This window comes from Quercus robur, chromosome 10 (assembly GCF_932294415.1).
Source record: "Quercus robur chromosome 10, dhQueRobu3.1, whole genome shotgun sequence".
Taxonomy (NCBI): Eukaryota; Viridiplantae; Streptophyta; class Magnoliopsida; order Fagales; family Fagaceae; genus Quercus; species Quercus robur.
The window spans coordinates 6,843,218-6,862,756 of NC_065543.1; the positions used below are offsets into that span (position 1 = coordinate 6,843,218).

General features: G+C 35.0%; 1 protein-coding gene across 2 annotated transcripts; it reads right to left on the reverse strand.

The window, feature by feature from the left end:
- Positions 1–578: 578 nt before the first annotated feature.
- Positions 579–19,267, reverse strand: LOC126703133 (probable disease resistance protein At5g43730). Of its 2 annotated transcripts, XM_050402052.1 has the most exons (4): positions 18,757–19,267; positions 13,619–13,682; positions 1,273–3,885; positions 579–1,225 (listed from the first exon to the last, which is right to left on the reverse strand). In XM_050402052.1, exons 3-4 carry the CDS (start codon positions 2,224–2,226, stop codon positions 866–868), a joined length of 1,314 nt encoding a protein of 437 aa, XP_050258009.1. In that variant the 5' UTR covers positions 2,227–3,885; positions 13,619–13,682; positions 18,757–19,267; the 3' UTR covers positions 579–865. The 2 variants fall into 2 exon arrangements, with proteins under 2 accessions (XP_050258009.1, XP_050258010.1); XM_050402053.1 differs by lacking the exon at positions 579–1,225 and having other exon boundaries at positions 1,248–3,885.
- Positions 19,268–19,539: the final 272 nt, after the last annotated feature.

Genomic DNA, 19,539 nt, shown 5'->3' on the forward strand with positions numbered 1-19,539 from the left:
AAATAATACTTGAAGTAATTGCTTTTTATGTATTACATCTCATTACATAATATTTATATATTCTCACATTACGTGGGTCTGCAGCTAGTTTGCAATAATTACAGCCCTCATTGACACATGTTTTGACCCTAAAATTTGCAAATATAAATCTAAATATTTACAAAATGAAAAAAAAAAAAGAAAAAAAAAAGAAAAGAAGAGAGAGAGAGAGAGAGACAACGACACATAACGCCAAGGATGTACATAATTCGACCTTAGGCCTATGTTCATGGGTTGTGATGAAGAGAAAACTTCACTAAAAATTTAGGAAGATTACAATAATGATATAAAGACACTCACACAAAACCTAAACATCAAATGCACTGAAAGAGTTCTGTCACATATACAAATACAAAGATTAGTACTGAAACCAAAGAACTTAACTACATATTTATATAATGCCTCCAAAATCCAAGTGCAGAGGAAAACGATCCAAGTAAAAAAAAAAAAGATTCCAACTTTCCAAGTACATGTCTAGGTTGGCGAAAAATAGGTTATCTAGCCACACAAAACAAACCAATCCAACAAAAAAAAAAAAAAAAAAAAAAAAAAACTAACATTAGGAATAAGAATATTCTATGTTAAATCTTCCTCACAAAGCAAATCAGTATACACTGTCGCAAGCTGCAACTGAACAAAAAAGTGCAATAATAATATATATATACAAAAATCATATATTGCATGCCTTCTGAAGGGTAAAATCATGCTTTTGGTGATACTAGCTGAAAGATAGGGTCCAAATAAAAACTACGATTGCAAAGTAGTGCAGAACAGAAGCGAAAGTCTCCAATTTGAGTCTCTGCCTCCAGTTCCATAAAAGGTTTCGTCAAGTGAAGCTGTTAAGGTCTCTGAGACGATCCTTCGCACTGTCATTTAGTTCATTCCACCAGTTTTTTGTGCATTCAATCACTCTCAATCTGGGTGCATTTTCTACACTGAATGGTAAATCCTTTAGCTCCAGACACGTCTTGATCTTCATAATCTCCAAAGAGGGCCATTCAAACGAATTATACTCGCATACACTAAATAATCTTGGTAGGTTGTGGAGTTCAATATTCTTCAATCTGGGAAGGGATTCATACTGAACTATGCTTCCCTCTTCAATGATCTTTTTAATCTCAAAACAATCCTCAACTTGCAAATCTTGCAAGTGGCACAGTAACTGAATCATATCTCCTGGGAAAAGGCAGTTTAGCTGTCCAACAGTAACTGAATCATATCTCCTGGGAAAAGGCAGTTTAGCTTTGGACAGCTTTTCAGTGTCAGAGTTGTGAGTTTAGTGAGGCTTGTTGAGTCAATTGAGCCTCTGCAAATACTCACCAGGTTTGGGAGGTTGATTAGATTTAGCTTTTGCAAGAATTCAAACAAGACACCAGTTGCTATGGTACCATCAATGATGCTTTCTATTTCATTGCATTCTTCAATTGTACAAGCTTCCACCTCTTTCAAGTATTTAGTGCCAAATACTGATAAGTTCTTAGCACAATGATGACCAATGAGTTCAAAACTAAGAGCTTTATTGAGTATCTTTGAAAGTGCAAATGGAATATCTTCTTCTCCAGCAGAAAATCTTAAATGCCTTTCAGCTGTGTATCCAAAAAAATCAAATCCACGAAAAGTGTCTACCTTGTGATTGCCAACTAGGATTCTGAATGATCTAAAGCCATTATCTTCCCACCCCATGCTATTTCTTTTCCACGATTTGCTGTTCTCAATGAAAGTTTCAAAGCAGCTGAGTTTAGGAAAGTAGAAACAAAGACTTGTCAATGCCTTCAAACTAGCAACTTCCTCAGCTACCCTATCTACAATCTGGTTCCAACTTTGGTTTTTGAAGTCCACATCAATGCTCAACTCTTGTAATGAAGAAAGACATGCAATTACATTAGAAGGAATCAGATCTTTTGGTTTGCCATTGATGTGATTGGGACAACCAAAATTCTGTTTAAATGAAACTCTCAGACACTTCAGACCAGTCAATTGCGCAAGCTCTTCAGGCAAGGTGAGAATTCCTGTGCAGCGTAGATCAAGGATTTCAAGACTCTTTAGTTTCTCTAGCTGAGGAGGCAACTCCATTAATTCACCACAATTGTTTAGATATAGAACCCTTAGATTTATCAATCTGGAAATAGATGATGGCAGTGACATGATCCTTGTATCATACAAATCCAGAACTCGGAGGCCACACATGTATTCAAAGAATGATTCTGGAATTTTTGTCAAGCTTGGGTTTTTTTATAGTAGTAATGTTGAGATATTACTACACGCAGGTTTATTAGGTAGATTACATAATTTCTGACCGATCAATGAGACCCTTCGCACGTCTTCCCATTCTTCCTCGAATGGTTGTTCTTCTATCTCTTCACCATCACCTACCAAAAATTTTAAATCCTTCTCTTCTAGATATGTAATCTTAAGGGCCATGCGTCGGAGAAACAGAGGCATCTTAAAGTGTCCTGCTTTAGTACCCCTTTCCAACATAGATTTCTTTTCAAATTCCCTTATTATAGCATGTCCTTTGTCACGAGCCTTTCCAAGCTTTCTAGCTTTATCAATAAATTGTTCAGCTTTCCAGCACTCAATTAGGTACTCCTGGTAAACTTCATAGTCTGGGGGAAAAAATGCCCAATACAATAGGCAAAGCTTCTTATCCACAGGTAATTTGTCATAAATAAGTTTAAATGCCTTGTAGAGTTCTTGCATTTCTTGCACTGGTTCCGTGCCTGGTGACTGCATGTCAGATAACAGTTGCCGCCACACAGATGGGTCATCCTCATTTATCAAGCTATCTGCTATCAACTTGATCACTTGTGGCATCCCACCGCACTCCTTGAGTAATCTGTCTGCAATTTTCTTGTAGCTTGGTCGATCAATGATATCTCCTACTATTTTTCGAAACAAGTTTCTGGCATCATCATTGGATAATCTTTCAATCTTAATATGATCATCTATTAAACGACAAAAATCTCTATCTCTGTATGCAAATACTACTGCTCCATGTTCATGGTCATCGTGAATGCCAACTTCTTTCAGATTAATCTCTAAGAAAACCTCATCAAGAAGCAGCAGATACCTCTTGTTAACCAAGGCTTCAGATATCATGTCTGCTATTTGATCACTGTCTCTGTCATGGATCCCTTTCACCTCAAGTTTTAACTGCTCTAAAAGAACTAGTTGTATCTTTCTCACACTCTCCCCTTTTGAAAGAGTTACCCAAAAGACATTGTCAAACAGTTGAGTTTCACGGACTTTGTTGTTCAGGTTTTCCATTACTGTTGTCTTGCCCACTCCTGGTAGTCCCCATATGCCAATTCTCTTCAAATTATCATCGTTGAGCAACTTTAGTAGTGTTTTGACATGCTCATTAAGTGATGGAACATTATCTATCTTCTCTGGATGCTTCCTTATTATTGGAACCACTGACATTGGTGCCCTTTCAATCATTATAGTTATTTGCTCTACTCGACTCTTTAAAGCAATTACCTCCTCAGTCTTTGTCACTACAGTTTTGCCAAGCTTTAGGAGAGAATGAAATGGACAGAGTCCACAAAAGCATCTACTGATATCTGGTACTTGTTCCTCAATTCTTGGAGTTTGCCTTTCATTTCGTGAACCTCATCCAGCAAGGTTGTGCATTCACGTGTCCTCTCCATTATTTGGTCTTTTCTGTCCAACATTGTTATTACATCTGTCTCTTTACTAAAGAGATATCTTTCTTCTTGTTCCAGCTTCGCAATGTTTTCACTGAGATTTCTTACATGACCATATTTGCTCCTCAAACATCCAATTATGTCCTTCCCAACTCGTATTGCTGGTGTCACCATAGTCCCAATTGCTGTCCACCACATCCTACAAAAATTGTTCAAAAAGAAAAATGAGGATTATTTGTGAATCATTTTCTTTTCTATCGTGCTATAAGATAAACAATGTAAGAAAGAAAGGCAGGTTTTTGTCTCACTTTTCAATGACAGTTATCTTTAATTTTTTATAAAATTTATAACAGCATCTCTGTTAGGGGTATTAACCTTGACAGAAATGGCCACACTTGCAATGATGGTTTCGAGACTATAATCCATCTCTTAAGGGACTGCAGATTCTATAAAGCTTTTTGGAGCAACCTCGGCATCCCTTCCAACCTCACTCCTCCCTTCTCCATGCTTATAATGGACTGGCTTCAGAGGCCTCTCTCCTCCTCAACATTCCCTGGAAAATAATTTTTCTTCTAGGAATTTGGTCTCTTTGGATCAACCAGAACATAGTTGCTTTCCAAAATTTACAACCAAACCACTACCTCCACATAGAATGTATCATGAAAGCGGTGTAATTCCATTACATCATCTCTCCTAAGGCTGTCTATGAGCCCAAATTTGAGATTTTTGTTAAATGAGTCAAACCCCCCATCAACTGGTTCAAGGTTTATTTCAACGCTTCTATTCTTTGTTCCAGTCTAGCTGGAGGGGGTGGGCTGATTCGTAACTCTAATGGAGAGTGGCTGAAAGGTTTTTTCAGATTTATTGGGAGGACCTCTTCTCTAAATGTGGAATTATGGGCCTTAAAGGGATGGATGGTATTCTTATGGCTTGGGACTCTCTTGCTAGGATGGGTTGTTGCTAAGTGGATCCCCTTTTGTATTACTCCCTTCCCACTTACTGTGTTCTTCCTTTTTAATCTTTGGGCACTTCTGATGCCTGTTTCCCCAGGTTAATCCTGGGCTCTATTTCTTAGTCTCCTTTATTACTAATTCCTTTTAAGCAAAAACAAAACAAAACAAAAACAGAGCTAATATCTTTAGAAAATTTAAGTCAAGTTTTTCAACAACATTTCGTTTGAGTCAAATCGATGTCAGAAGGCTAAAAAGTTCACACAAGTGGAAAAATTTGCGCACAAAATTGACACAATCAATGTATGGGTGATCCAAAAAGTTGATAATTAAATAAACTAGAAGTAATTATCTACACTGTGGAACAAACGACACCTTAAGATCATCTTTGGATGGCTAGATATTGCTTGCGCAAGAAGAACAAAAAATCAACTTCAGCAAATTTCCCATTTGAACTACCCTTCTTCCTGTTTGAATAACTTTTAAACCGTAACACCATTTTGCACAAATCCAGTAGCTTTATAAAGTAAGCTGCATTAGTTTTCCAATGGTACGGAGAAAAGCAGAAAACTGAATTCCAAAAGTCCTTTAATTAAGTCAAGTGCACAAAGTTTGTTATGATCACTTGGGTTTTTATTATGAGAGGATCTGTCCTCAAACTCCTGTTGTTGCTGTTTAGTTTATGAATATAGTCCTTTACCAACCCCCCCCCCCCCCCCCCCCCCCCCCCCCAAAAAAAAAAAAAATCAAAGTGAAATGAAGGCATAAAATTAGAATTAGAATTATATGCTGTTAACGTGTAATAGGCTATAAGCCTTAGGCCCACATTGTTTACTTGTATAACACACATACTTGTACTACATACTCTACCTCCTATATAAAGGCACTCATGTATATTTTTATTACTTGAGAAATACAATACCATTCGTTCACTATTTCTAACATGGTATCAAAGCCACTACTCTAATCCTTTAGTGTGCCACTCTTAGGCAGTCTTGTCTTCTTAGGTGTCATCTACTGCAGCTATCATTATCAGAATCACCATTGCCTCCGTTGCGACTACAATACACCAAAGTTCACTGCCTTGCTGCCACTGCCGCTTCCGCTTCTCCGATCAGACCACTTCTTGCACCATCATAAATGAATCTCTTTGAGCTCTTCTATAAAAGAATCATCCTTATCAGACTATTCACGCACCTCCATGCGCCACTGCAAATCTTGGCTGTATCTCCACACGCTCTGCCTCAAGCATTCACGCACCTTCACGCATCAACACATGCTTTCACATGACAGAATTGCACCTACTGACGTCATTGCTGACATCATTCTGTCACGTCAGCCCTAGTTGAGCCATCAGCTTGCGTCATCTGCTGAAGTCATCTCTGCCACGTCACTTGCTAACATCATTAGCTTGCATCATCTCCATGTTGACTTTGACTTCTGGCAGTTAACTCTTTTCAACGTTGACTGCTGACTTTTTTGCAAGGTTGACTGTTGACTTTTTTGCCATAGTTGACTTTTTGCAATCCAGGTGCTCCTTACCTAGTTCTTCACATAAATTTCATTTTTGTAGTCCACTTTTGCATATTTTTCTTCTAAATGAAGAATAATGACAGGTTTTCTTATTGCAACAATCGTCACTAACAATCCATCAAATGTTTTTGCAAACGTCTTGGCCATAATATTAAGACTTGCTATCATTGCCACAAATCAGCTGTTTCCATATCTACTGCTACTATTGCTAACATTGAGAGTATTCAACCAATGGCTCCCCAGGTATGTCTCATTCTTCTTAACTTATGGATTCTGCTTGTTGCAATCACATAACACCTCACTTATCCTTATTTTCTCAACTTAAACCTACACCATACACTCTTAATATTCGTACAGCAAATGGTTCCACAATGTTTGGTCATAATATAGGTTCTATCTCGATCTCCAACCTCTCGGTTCTTGGGGTCTTTAATGTTCCTAACTTTTCTTACAATTTATTTTCTACAGGATAATTAGTTGAGTTAGGTTATCGCATTACCTTTGATTATTCTTGGTGTATTGTGTAGGATCCGAGGAGAGGATAGGAGCTTGGGACTGGTCCTAAAGTTGGGTGTATGTCTCCCATGGACAACTTTCATCTTCCACCTGTTGCTTCTGTTTTTGTTATTGCTGCAGTTTCTTTTATTCCTTCCTTTGTAGTTGAGCATGCCCGACTTGGTCATGCATCTTCCTCTCGGGTACGACACTTGACTTCTAGAGGTTTGTTAGGTTCAATGTCCACAAAAAATTTTGAGTGTGTTTCATGTCAGTTAGGAAAACAACCAGTTTTGCATTTCAATACTAGTGAATCAACGTCCACTGATATCTTTGACCTAATTCATTCTGATGTCTGGGGGCCTTCCTCTGTCTCTACTATTGGTGGATCCCGATATTTTGTTGTCTTTGTTGATAATTATTCTCGCTATAGCTGAATTTTTCATATGAAACATCAATTTGAATTATTGCAAGTATATTGTAATTTTGCAAAAATGGTTGAAACTCAGTTTTCCAAACGCATCAAAATTTTTCAATTTGATAATGCTCTTGAATACACTCAATATGCTTTCCAAGCTATTTTGCATTCTTATGGAACTATTCATCGACTAATTTGTCTAGGTATCTCTTAGCAAAATGGTAGAGTTGAACAAAAACTTCGTTATATTATTGACATTGTTCACGCTCTCCTTCTCTCTGCCAAAGTTCCTGCTCCTTTTTGGGGCAAAGCTGCTCTTCATGTTGTTCATGATATTTATCACATTCTTAGTCCTGTCAGCCAAAATCAAACTTCATATGAGCACCTTTTCGAGTCACTTCCAGACTATCACCACCTTCGCTCCTTCAATTTTGCCTGTTTTGTTCTTCTTTAGCTGTATGAGCATAACAAACTTGAGTCTCGATCTAGGCTTTGTTGTTTTCTTGGCTATGGCGAAACTCAAAAGGGGTATTTGTGTTATGATCTTGTCTCTTATCGTCTTCGTATCTCCCGCAATGTTATCTTTTGGTTTTGGGAACATTGCTCATTTGTCGAGCTCTCTTACTTATGTGCCTCCCTATCTATCTCCTCCATCTTAGATCTTTTTCCAAATGAGCCACATAATCCTTCTATAATTGCTCCTAATCCTCCTATAGACTTCTCTGTCCAACCACTAGATATTTTTTATGACTCCCTTAGATCACCTTCTAATGAATAGGTGGAAGATGAATAGGTCGAAGACGAGATACCCAACCTTGAGCTTGAGTCCTCTACTCCTGCTCCACCTGAAGATCTTGCACAAGACATTCCACCTCTTTGCTCCACTGACCCTTTATGGCAAATTGAAATGAAAGAGGAACTTGATGCATTATCTAAAAACCATACTTCGAATTTGGTGACTCTCCCTCTAGGAAATCTGTGGTTGGTTGTAAATGGATCTACAAGATCAAGACTCACTCTGATGGGTCCATTGAGTGTTATAAAGCTCGTCTTATTGCAAAAGGTTTTAGACAGGAGTATGGGATTGATTATGAAGAGACATTTGCTCCGGTTGCTTGAATCTTATTTGTTCGTGCCCTTTTAGCTGTTGCTGTTGCTAGTAAATGGGAAATTTTTTAGATGGATGTAAAAAATGCCTTCCTTAATGGGAATTTAAGTGAAGAAGTTTATATGCAACCTCCTCTTGATCTCTCTATTGAACAAAACAAGGTTTGTCACCTTTGACGTGCACTTTATGGCCTTAAACAAGCTCCACGAGCTTGGTTTACCAAGTTCAGCTCTTCCATCTCTCGCTTGGGTTACATTGCCAATCATTATGATTTTGCCATATTTCTTCATCATACTGACAAAGGCACTATTTTGCTTCTCCTATATGTGGATGATATGATCATAACTAGTGATGACCTCAGTGGCATTCAAGAACTCTAAGATTTTCTCAGTCAGCAGTTTGAGATAAAAGATCTTGGACATCTCAGCTACTTCTTAGGTCTTGAAATCACTCATTACACATATGGACTTTATATTACTCAAGCCAAGTATGCTTCTGAATCTTTATCTCGAGCTGGACTCATTGATAGCAAGATTGTTGACACTCCAGTTGAACTTAATGCGCATCTGACTCTCTCACTGTCACTCGTCCAGACATTTCATATGTTGTTCACCAGGTGAGCTAGTATCTGTCTACTCCACGATTGACTGACTATGGTGCTATCCTGCACATTCTTCAATACCTAAAGGGCACTCTCTTTCATAGCCTTTTCTACTCTGCTCAGTCTCTTCTTATTCTCTGTGCATTCTCTGATATTGCTTTCTTCTTGGTTCTTCTCTGATTTCTTGGAGAAGTAAGAAACAAACCGTTATGGCTCGTTCCAGTACTAAAGTAGAATATTGTGCCCTTACTGATATCACATCTGAGCTCCTTTGGCTTCGATGGCTTCTTAAGGATTTAGGTATGTCTACATCCTTTGCTACTCCTCTTTATTGTAACAATTAGAGTGTCATTCATATTACTCACAATGATGTCTTCCATGAACGGACTATACGCATCGAGATCGATTGTCATTTTATCCGTTATCATCTTGTCCATGGTGCTCTCAAGCTGTTCTCGATCTCCTCTAAAGATCAACTTGCAAATATTTTCACCAAGTCACATCCTAAAGGACGCCTTTGTGTTTTGGTTGACAACCTCAAGTTGGTCTCACATCCACCTTGAGTTTGAGAGGGGTTGTTAACGTGTAATAGGCTATGGGCCTTAGGCCCACCTTATTTACTTGTATAATACACATACTTGTACAACACACTCTGCCTCTTATATAAAGGCACTCATGTATATTTTATTACCTGAGAAATAAAATACTATTCATTCAGTATTTCTAAAGACTCATGCATAGCATGCGCTTGAGGTAGTTGGCTTGTATGCACGCATGGGCCAGATTCCATAACTTGTACATTCCATGCGCCTACTGCAACAGGCTCATGGTATTCATGAGCCTATTCAAATTTTGATCTCTATAAATACTAATCCCCTCCCACTAGATTTTCAAGCCATAAAACCAAAAAAAAAAAAAAAAAAAAAAAAGTTTGAATACTACTACCCAAATCTCTCTAGATAAATTCCAAAATTTTAATCTGTCTTTGGTTTCAATTTTTCCTTAATTAATTTCTCACAAATCTCTCTTGTTTAATAGTCATTATGCTCTAGTTACTTCAATAATTATCATGCTTTGTGGTTATCTTGTTATGTTTGGATGATCAATAAGTGATTTATTATAGGCTTAGTAGTTCTAGAATCATTTTTTGCTGTTATCTATTCTAGCTTGTTTTAATCTTCATGATTAAGTCAATATAATCATGCATATTAGTATGGATATCACTTAGCATGTAACTTTTCTTGCCATACCCATTTTTATTCTTGAAGGTAAGCTCAGTTTAGTATGTAAAATTTTTAGATAACATGGCCATGCATGGATCTAGCATGTAATTAACCAGTTCCATGATAATCATGATGAATATGCCCATGCACTTTGATGGATATGCTGTGAACATGCAACTATATTAAAATGGGTATGCTTTTGCGATGGGATTTATTATGCACTAAGAAATATTTATAAGTAATTTCATGCTTATGGTTATTGTTCATTTCTAAGCTTGATTTATTTTCTTTTGTGTTTATGTTGTCTGTGTATGACGTGGGTTTACATGCTAATTTTCTAATTTATAGTGTAACTAAACTCCATCACTACATATCAAATGGCTTGATTTTAAAAGAACTGGTTGAAGACTCACATGATGCATGAGAATATATAATTATTTTGAGAAATCTAATATATAATTTATTCTAAAAGTAATTTCTATATTTTTATTTTTACAAATATATAATTTTATCATATTTTTGTTCACTCAATGCGTGAAAATATATAACTATTTTGAGATATGGTATAATGTATAATTTATTGTCAAAATTTTATTATAGATAATATGTTCTTCCTAAAATTCTATATCTTTATTTTTACAAATATATAATTTTATCATTTTCCAGTTTTTGGTTGGTATTATTCTTTTTTTTAATGGTTCATATTCTTTTAGTTATTATTATTATACATTATATTTTCCTAATTTCTTTTAGTACAATTAAAATTTTTAGTTTTCAAAATTATTATTCAAATTCTCATTCTCTTATTGATATTATTATCATGATAATTGTCGGGGACGTTTTGCAACAAGGGACAAAAATGCAAGATTAGCCCAAATCTCTCCTTGGGTTCTTTAGAAATGTTTATTTGTGGAGAATCAAGCCCAAAATTTCAAATGTATAATGAACAAAGGACTAATGGTGCTTTAATGAGAGAGAAACCAAAATGTCATAACTGAAATACAAGAAAATGCAAAAAAAAACACAGGTCCAAAACTTTAACCCACAATTAGCGAGAAGAGGAAATTGAGAGAGGTTGTGAGGAAGAGAGGGACGGTTCCCCTATACCCATATTTCCAACTGAATGGATTTTGTTCTAAAGTCTCAGCTTTGTGGGAGAAAACGTGGTTTTTTATGTTATGAACTGAAGGGAGATTTTTATAGCAGCCTTTGGGTGTCCTTAATGACTAGTTTTTAGGCTAAAGATGAGGCTATGGACCTCCCAAGTGCTAAATTGATGTTTGGTTCAAATTTGCTTGAGTTGGGTAAAAGATTTAACTTGCTTTATGCATACTTTGGGAAATATTTGACTAAACTCCTATTGGCTCCTCATTTTTAGTTGTTTTAGACTCTTGGGAGACCCACCTAAGTGAAGGCTAGCAGTTGGAGTTGGCCAATGAGAACCAACTATTTTTAAAGGGAAAAATGGGTTCGGGCAAAGTCTTTGGGCCACAATCAGCCAGAGCATAAAAACTCTTTTAGGGTGGAAATTTTAGGTACAAGACCTCCTCCATGAGCTTGAGGTGCTACCAGTATCCTTTGCCTACTTGGTAGCACACATGGGCTAGGCTCATGCAAAAGGTTTAAAAGAAACCGACCCATACTCTCCAAACCACACTTCCTCAATTTCCTTCAATAAGTCGCATGGGCTTGGGCCATGTTTAAAAGAATAAAATACACGAATTAGGCCAACAAAAAAAGTCAGGCTTGTAAAAATTGTGTTGCGAAAATGTGTATTAATAATCATCAAAACTTATTATATAATAACAATTGATATTAGTCAAATAATTATTAGTACTCTCAACTCAAACTTGTCTTTTCCCATTCTTGAGTGAGTACACTGAAGACTAAAGTTATCCAAATTGGACCAAGGTGGACCAAAATGGACTAAAGTGGAATGAAATAGAACAAGTGGACCAAATAGACTGAATTGAACCCAAGTGGACCAAATTGGATCAAAATGGACCAAATGTTGAACCATAAGTAGCAAATATAACTCAAAATATTAATAATTATTATAATAATAAAGTGATATAAAACCATAATATGTGATTAGTGCATTATGATATAATGGAAGTGGTTTGTTGTTAAAGTAACATCAATCAAATTTTTTATCACATTAATATTTTTAACAAAATTATTATGCATGTGTACGGCACCGAGGTCCCAAGACCCAGATGGGCCTTGGGCTCAGGCCCAATGGCACATCCCCATCACCCTAAACTATGCTTGGCATAAATTTCCCGAACAACCAGTGAACCCTTGTCCGGGCGTACCATAGGATGCTCGGGAAACATCACTACCGAGCATATTCACCTGAGTTGGAACCAAGTTCCAAGGCCATAATCGTTGCATTCCACTCTCACATAAACATCCACTTATAACAGATAATATTGAACCTTTAATTGCACTAACAATGGCAGTAATCATGATCTCCCCACTAACTTAAAGCTATAAATAGAAGAAGTTGGGGAAGAAGAAGGGGTTCAGAAAAAAGGGAGAAAAAACAGTCGTTTAGGAAGGGAGGAGGAATATTACTTTGAGTCTTTGTGCCGAGAACGACCCAAGGTAGGAAATCCTGAAGCCCACTTTATAAATAAATTGAGCCCAAGTGAGGTTGAGCCCAACAGTCTCATTTTAGGCGCCCACAGCATGCATCTATGATTCTACGTGCTTGTTAAAGGTTTTATTCAAGTTGAATTCGGCACCATGTAGAGAAAGTTGATACACCACAAAAAAAAAACATATCAGGAAAACCACTTATATGTAATATTTTATACAGAAAGAAATAGAAAGGCCAAAAAAAGGCATTTGTTAAGAGTTTAATTATCTTTATCTTTTGAAATTGATGAAAATAATATATGATTTTCTAAGTAGGAGAGGAACTAGATCCTTCAATCTGGACAAGAATACTATATTAGCATATGAATATGAATATAGTATTGGAATGAGACTTTTTTGGACGAGTATGAACTAAGAATATGTAAATGGTGTCTCCACTTAAGGTATTTGTATTACATATATTTTCTATTACAAGTTACATTTAGGGTCAAGAATGTGTAAAGTCATGGTAGTCAATAAGTTTATATCATGATTGATAAGTTATAATTAGTTTTGAGAACTAGTTTTGCAAATAAGTTGTGTTTTCAAAAAGTATTATTAGATAAAAGTAATAAGACTCCAACATCATTGGTAACTTTCTCTGAACTTTGGTCTTAATCAATCCATGATTGTGACTAGATAAAACCCCAACATCATTGATAATTTCTTTTCACGGGGAAGAAGTTTCAACCAAACTTGTGTAGGGTGGACTTAATTTCAGGAAGCAATCTAGCTCAAAATGACAAAATTTTGAAATAAAACAGTTTATTATTGATGATGGAAGCTCGAAACGACACAGATCTTTACCGTAACACTATTACCTGCTATAAATTTAAGATTTTGTTTAGAAAATGTAAATAATGAAAGATAATGTTCTCCCCATGTCGAAACACTACAAATATAAATGCCATGATTGATTATATGTACTCATCGTATGTGATTGATAACAAACTTTTAGGCATACCTGTGCTTCTAGCTCGGTTTTCTTCTTCTTCTTCTTTAAACTTTGAGATCTCTTTGGTAATGCTCTGGAGTGGATGAAAGCTTGAGTCTTAGATGTTTGAATGTTAGAAATGGAAAAACCATTACACAGCAAACGAAGTCAACTAGCAATGCAATTATCAAAAAATTTTAAAAAATTAATAATAATAAAACTATAGCAATGCTGCAGCCTGCAGGTCCCACTCACCTCGCACGTTCACATGCCCTACACACACACACTCTCTCTCTCTGAATTGTTTCGGGTATATTTTTAGCAAAAAAAAAAAAAAAAAAAAAATGGTTGTTGTATAATGTACTCTGCAATTTTACCTCCCCACCCAAAAAAATAACAGCTCAGAAAAACTTCTAAAATTACATGGACACAATTTGGATACATAAAATTCATGGCATATTTCTTACTAACAATTGCACCGCATTTTAACTGCAAAGTGAAACTGTTTGATTGAAAATCATTACAAAAAGATATTCGTTAATTTATTAACATAAGGTCCTAGGAAGATCAACATCAAATTGGTTCAAAATATTTTGGATTTAACCTAACCAAAATCTCTTTTGTAAATAATAAATTCATAATATCAACATTAATAATAAATTAACACTTTTTTTTTTTTTTGGTGATAGAGTTTCAACTTATGGCATCCACTTCTGATGATTGTACTATTTATCATTAGACCAAGACACCAAATGGTTTTTGGTGTAGGCTATGATTGAATCTCAGATATTTTATTTAACTATCAGAAACAATTAACACAGTTATATATAATATAGCTTTGAAATTTAGCATTATTTGGTACTCGTATTCTTCTAAAAAAAAATTTTAATACTCTTGTAAAGGAATTTTTGAATTCAAATATTCCACACATTCAATTATGATAAAAAGATAAATTAAAAATTAAAAGAATCTAACCCAGTGCATACGAATAGCTTCAGAAATTATTAGGTCCATTGGAGGACTGCTAAGGTGGCCCTTCCTGGTCCTCCTAACCAATAAAATGCTGTCATTCATACAAATGTGACATCACTAGGTGATTTTTTTTTTTTTTTTTTGGTGCTAATTAGGAAGCTAACTCACACATTTGTAAAGGCGAAATCATTTTATTAGTTGGAAGGACCTCAGCATTTCTCTCGATGAACCTAATAATTTCTCGAAAAGCTGGGTCAAGAATGTTCTATATATGTAACATTCACCGGATCCCTTCAAACTTCAACAAGGTATGCTTCAGCTGTACTAATATGTTGAAAATGACTACCAGGCTACCACGCCTAATTTATTAACAACTTCGCAGCAGGGCCATGTTGATTTGGTTCCAGGCTTCCAGCTATGTTCAGACAAATGTAAAATTGCCCTTAAAAAAAGGACACATAAAATTGAAAAAATTAATTACCCTGTCTAGTTATTAGTTTCTTTTACTTGAAAACAAAACGGTTTGAATTCAGGATTCGCATCCACTCCATTTAATGGTCATATTGCAAAGTAGAACCTCACTCCCTCTTGTGTAGTTGTGTGTGTTTGTTTCTCAAGGAAAAATTATTTCAAAGTAGAATAATTTAAGATTTAGATTTTGTTAATTCAATTAAATTAAAACTGTGTTAAACTAAACTAGGGACAAAATTGGCCTATGTCCTTTTCGGGCAAAATAAGTAACATTCTACCATCTTTCCCAAACTAACTAGGGAAATGCCCCTCTTTTGAAATTCGACTTTCTCAAAATCGAGTTTAAAATAAAATAAAATTATGGAGATCTATAGTGGCGTTTTAAGGAGTCTATAGTGACGTTTTAAGAACCTATAGTGACGTTTTGTAACTCGAGCTCCATGAACTCGAGTTCTATGCAAGTTTTTTACCTATAACTTGAGTTCATGGAGCTCGAATTACAAAACGTCACTATAGGTCCTTAAAAACATCACTATAGGGCTTAACTCGATTTTGAGAAAGTCGAGTTTCAAAAGAGTAGCATTTTCCTAATTAGTTTAGGAAAGGGGGTAGAATGCTACTTATTTTGCTCGAAAAGGGCAGAAGCCAATTTTGTCCCTAAACTAGAGTTAATAAGCACAATTTAGACCTTAGATTTATTTTACTTTGAATAATGACCCTCTTAAATGGCTGGACTTGTTAGTCCAAGTGGCTCCCTTCCCATGTACTAATGGGCAGGGCTAGATCTACCACTATGCTAATTAGGCAATCTCTTAATGACTAGTTTGGATGGAGGAGAGGGAGGAAGAGTAGGGTAAAATTGGTAGGAAATGGCAATTTTTAATCCAATTGTAGATTTGTCAAAACTCTCATTCAAAAAAAAAAAAAAAAATGACAAAGTTTAACTACAAAATTGATTGTAGCTTTAAACTAGAGTTAATGAGTACAATTTAGACCTTAGATTTATTTTACTTTGAATAATGACCCTCTTAAATGGCCAGACTTGTTAGTCCAAGTGATTCCCTTCCCATGTACTAATGGGCAGGGCCAGACCTACCACTGTGCCAATTAGGCAATCTCTTAATGACTAGTTTGGATGGAGGGGAGGGAGGAAGAGTAAAGTAAAATTGGCAGGAAATGACAATTTTTAATCTAATGGTAGATTTGTCAAAACTCACATTCAATAAAAAAAAAATGACAAAGTTTAGCTACAAAATCGATTGTAACTTTAAACTAGAGTTAATGAGCACAATTTAGACCTTAGATTTATTTTACTTTGAATAATGACCCTCTTAAATGTCCGGACTTGTTAGTCCAAGTGGTTCCCTTCCCCTTTATTAATGGGCAGGGCTGAACTTACCACCATGCCAATTAGACAATCTTTTAATGACCAGTTTGGATAGAGGAGAGGAAGAAAGAGTAGAGTAAAATTGGCAGGATATGGCAATTTTTATTCCAATGATGGATTTGTCAAAAATCATAGGTGAATTTTGACAAATCCACCATTGGATTACATTTTCTTTTTATATCATTTATGCTTGCAAAATTATTAGAAAATTAAAGATTAATAGTTATGTCATCAATAAATTATTTAAATTGCAAGTTTTTGTAGTTTACAATTATGTATAAAATATAATCTTATAAATCATATAGTAAATAATTTCCTATTAGCACAAAATTTAACATATATATTAAGAGCGTAAAAAACACATAATCCAACAGTTCGATTTTCAAAATATGTAGCAATGTTAATGATATTGAGTAAGGTTGTACTCTTAGGCTATAACCAATTTTGAAGCTAAATTTTGTCCATATTGAGTAGAGTTGTAGGCTTGTAGCTATTGAATTAAACTAATTTGACAAATTACAATTTACTCACTTGCAATTTGGCCGAAATTTAAATTGCCTACTTGTGATTTAAAATTTGACACTTTATCCACCTGAAGTTAGCTCAGTTAGAGTTTCGTAACATACCTCTATTAAAAACATGGCTAAATATGTAATTTTGCTCCACTTTTATGTCTATCTCCTTTAAAAACACAAAAAAAAAAAAACATAAAAATACAAGATCAAATAAGATCAAAAAGGATCCAACGGAACACTTTTATCATAGGATTTCAAACCATAGGTAAGCAATTTAAATTTCAGTCAAATCTCAGGTGGGTAAAGTGTCAAATTTCAAACCACAAGTAGGCAACTTAAATTTCGGCCAAATCTTAGGTGAGTAAGTTGTAATTTTTCCAAACTAATTTTTAGCCAAATTTTGTCCATAAAAAGTTTCTCATTAAAAAAGAGTGAAGCAATCTAAGAAAATAGCTTTTTTTTTTTTTGATAGATAACTTGAAAACTTGTATTAAACAAAAGAAAACGTTACATCATGATGGAGAGCTTGTTTCAAAAAACAAGGATTCTCTTCCATCCAAATCTTAAAGTCAACAATACTAATAGTATGTTTTGCCAAGATATGGGCAAGTCTATTTCCTTGTCTACATACATGAGAAAACAACACTTTCCTAACATCATTACAAGAGCTTTGAATCCCATAAATGATAAACATTATTGAAACTGATGGAGGCGACAAACCTTAAAGGGCACGAACCATATTAAGTGAATTTAGTAGAATGAACCAAAAGGGTGGAATTTAATGCGTTCAGGTTCAATTTAGTAGAATAATCTATTCGGTCCACTTTGGTCTATTTGGTCCACTTTGGTCCATTCAAGTTCAATTTGATCCACTTTAATTCACTCGGTCCATTTCGGTCCACATTAGCATACTTATTTAAAAATGAAAAAAGACAGGCTTGAGTTGAGAATATTATCAATAATAACTATGTGATAAAATTGTATTATTATGACAACCTCGAGGATGAGAAAATTGAATAATAAATTTGAAACTTAAAAATTTGGTGAAAATCACATTTTCTTCTCTATATTTTAATGCGATTCTCACTTTGACCCCTATATTTTATTTTCACCATTTTTAGTTCCTAAAATAAAAAAGGTGATTTCGTTTTTGTCCCTATCGTTATCTCACGAACGGAAATAGTCTATGTGGCAAACAGAGTATATCGCTAACACACTAAATACTGACATCAATATTAAAATAATAATATAATATTTTATTTATCATTTTAAAAATGCTACATCATCTTTTAAAAACAAAAAATTAATTTATGAATTTTAACTAAATGAAAAAAAAAAACGAAAAAACATAAATAAAAACGAAAAATCATATAAATTGAGATTAGCTTTATTTTGAGAAAGAACACTTAGAACAAAATCCTAGCACACACGATTAGCCAAAACCCAGAAATACCATAGATTGGTTAAAAAAAAAGATTGGTTAAAAAAAAGATTTTAAAAAAATCGAATGTGAGATGAGAGAAAAAACCTAGATTGAGCAGAAAAATAATAACCAAATCGGTATTTTGAACAAACACACTTCTGAACAACAAACTTTGCAACTGAAACAACATTGTTCTTCCTTCTCTCCATCCCTCTAGCTAAACTCTGAGCACCCAAAATTTTCAAAACCCAAAGAATACAAACCCAGAAAATTAACACAAACCCAGAAATTTCAAGCACAAACCCAGAAAATCAAACACAAGAACACAAGAAAATCAAACCCAGAACACACGAGCACAAACCCAATTAGATATGTATGAAATCGGATCCGAAGGGGACACCTACCGCGGGTCGTGGAGCTCCGACCTGATCTGAAAGACATCCATATCAGAGATTAACATACCCAAGTGGCCATGCTTAGCGGCGATTTGAAAGGCATCCAAGAGCCATTAGATCGGAGATGGTGGAAGCATCTGATGGGTCATCTCCGGACAGCTTATCCAAGAGCTGCTTGAGGGAGTCAAGGTCGCCTGATCGGACCGCGGAGAAGAAGGACTGGCGGGTGATGAATCGTAGAGCCTTTGATGAGTTTGAGAGTGAGAGAATATAAAGAATTTACACGAGAGAGAGAGAGAGAGAGAGAGAGAGAGACTGTGGGAGTATTGTGTTGGTTTTATTTTAATTTTTTGGGTTTGTGATTTGTGTTTGTTTTCTAAGAAAAAGAAAAGGAGAAAATTTCAAATAAAGGAAAATGTGTTCTTATTTTTTTTTTTTTTGGAAAGGGAAAAAATGTGTTCTTATTATTCTTAGATCTGGGTTGTTCTTAATTTTTGGATTTTAATTTCTGGGTTTATGTTTTTGTTCGTTTTTGTTCAAAATACACTTAGATTTTAATTCATATGATTTTTGGTTTTTAATTCTATTTTTAATTTTTTTTAGTTAAAATTAATAAATTAATTTTTTGTTTTTAAAGGATGATGTGACATTTTTAAAATGCTAAATAAAATATTATATTATTATTTTAATGCTGATGTCAACATTTAGTGTGTTAATGATACACTCTGTTTGCTATGTAAACTATTTCCATTCATGGGATGATAGCAAGGACAAAAACAATATTGTTT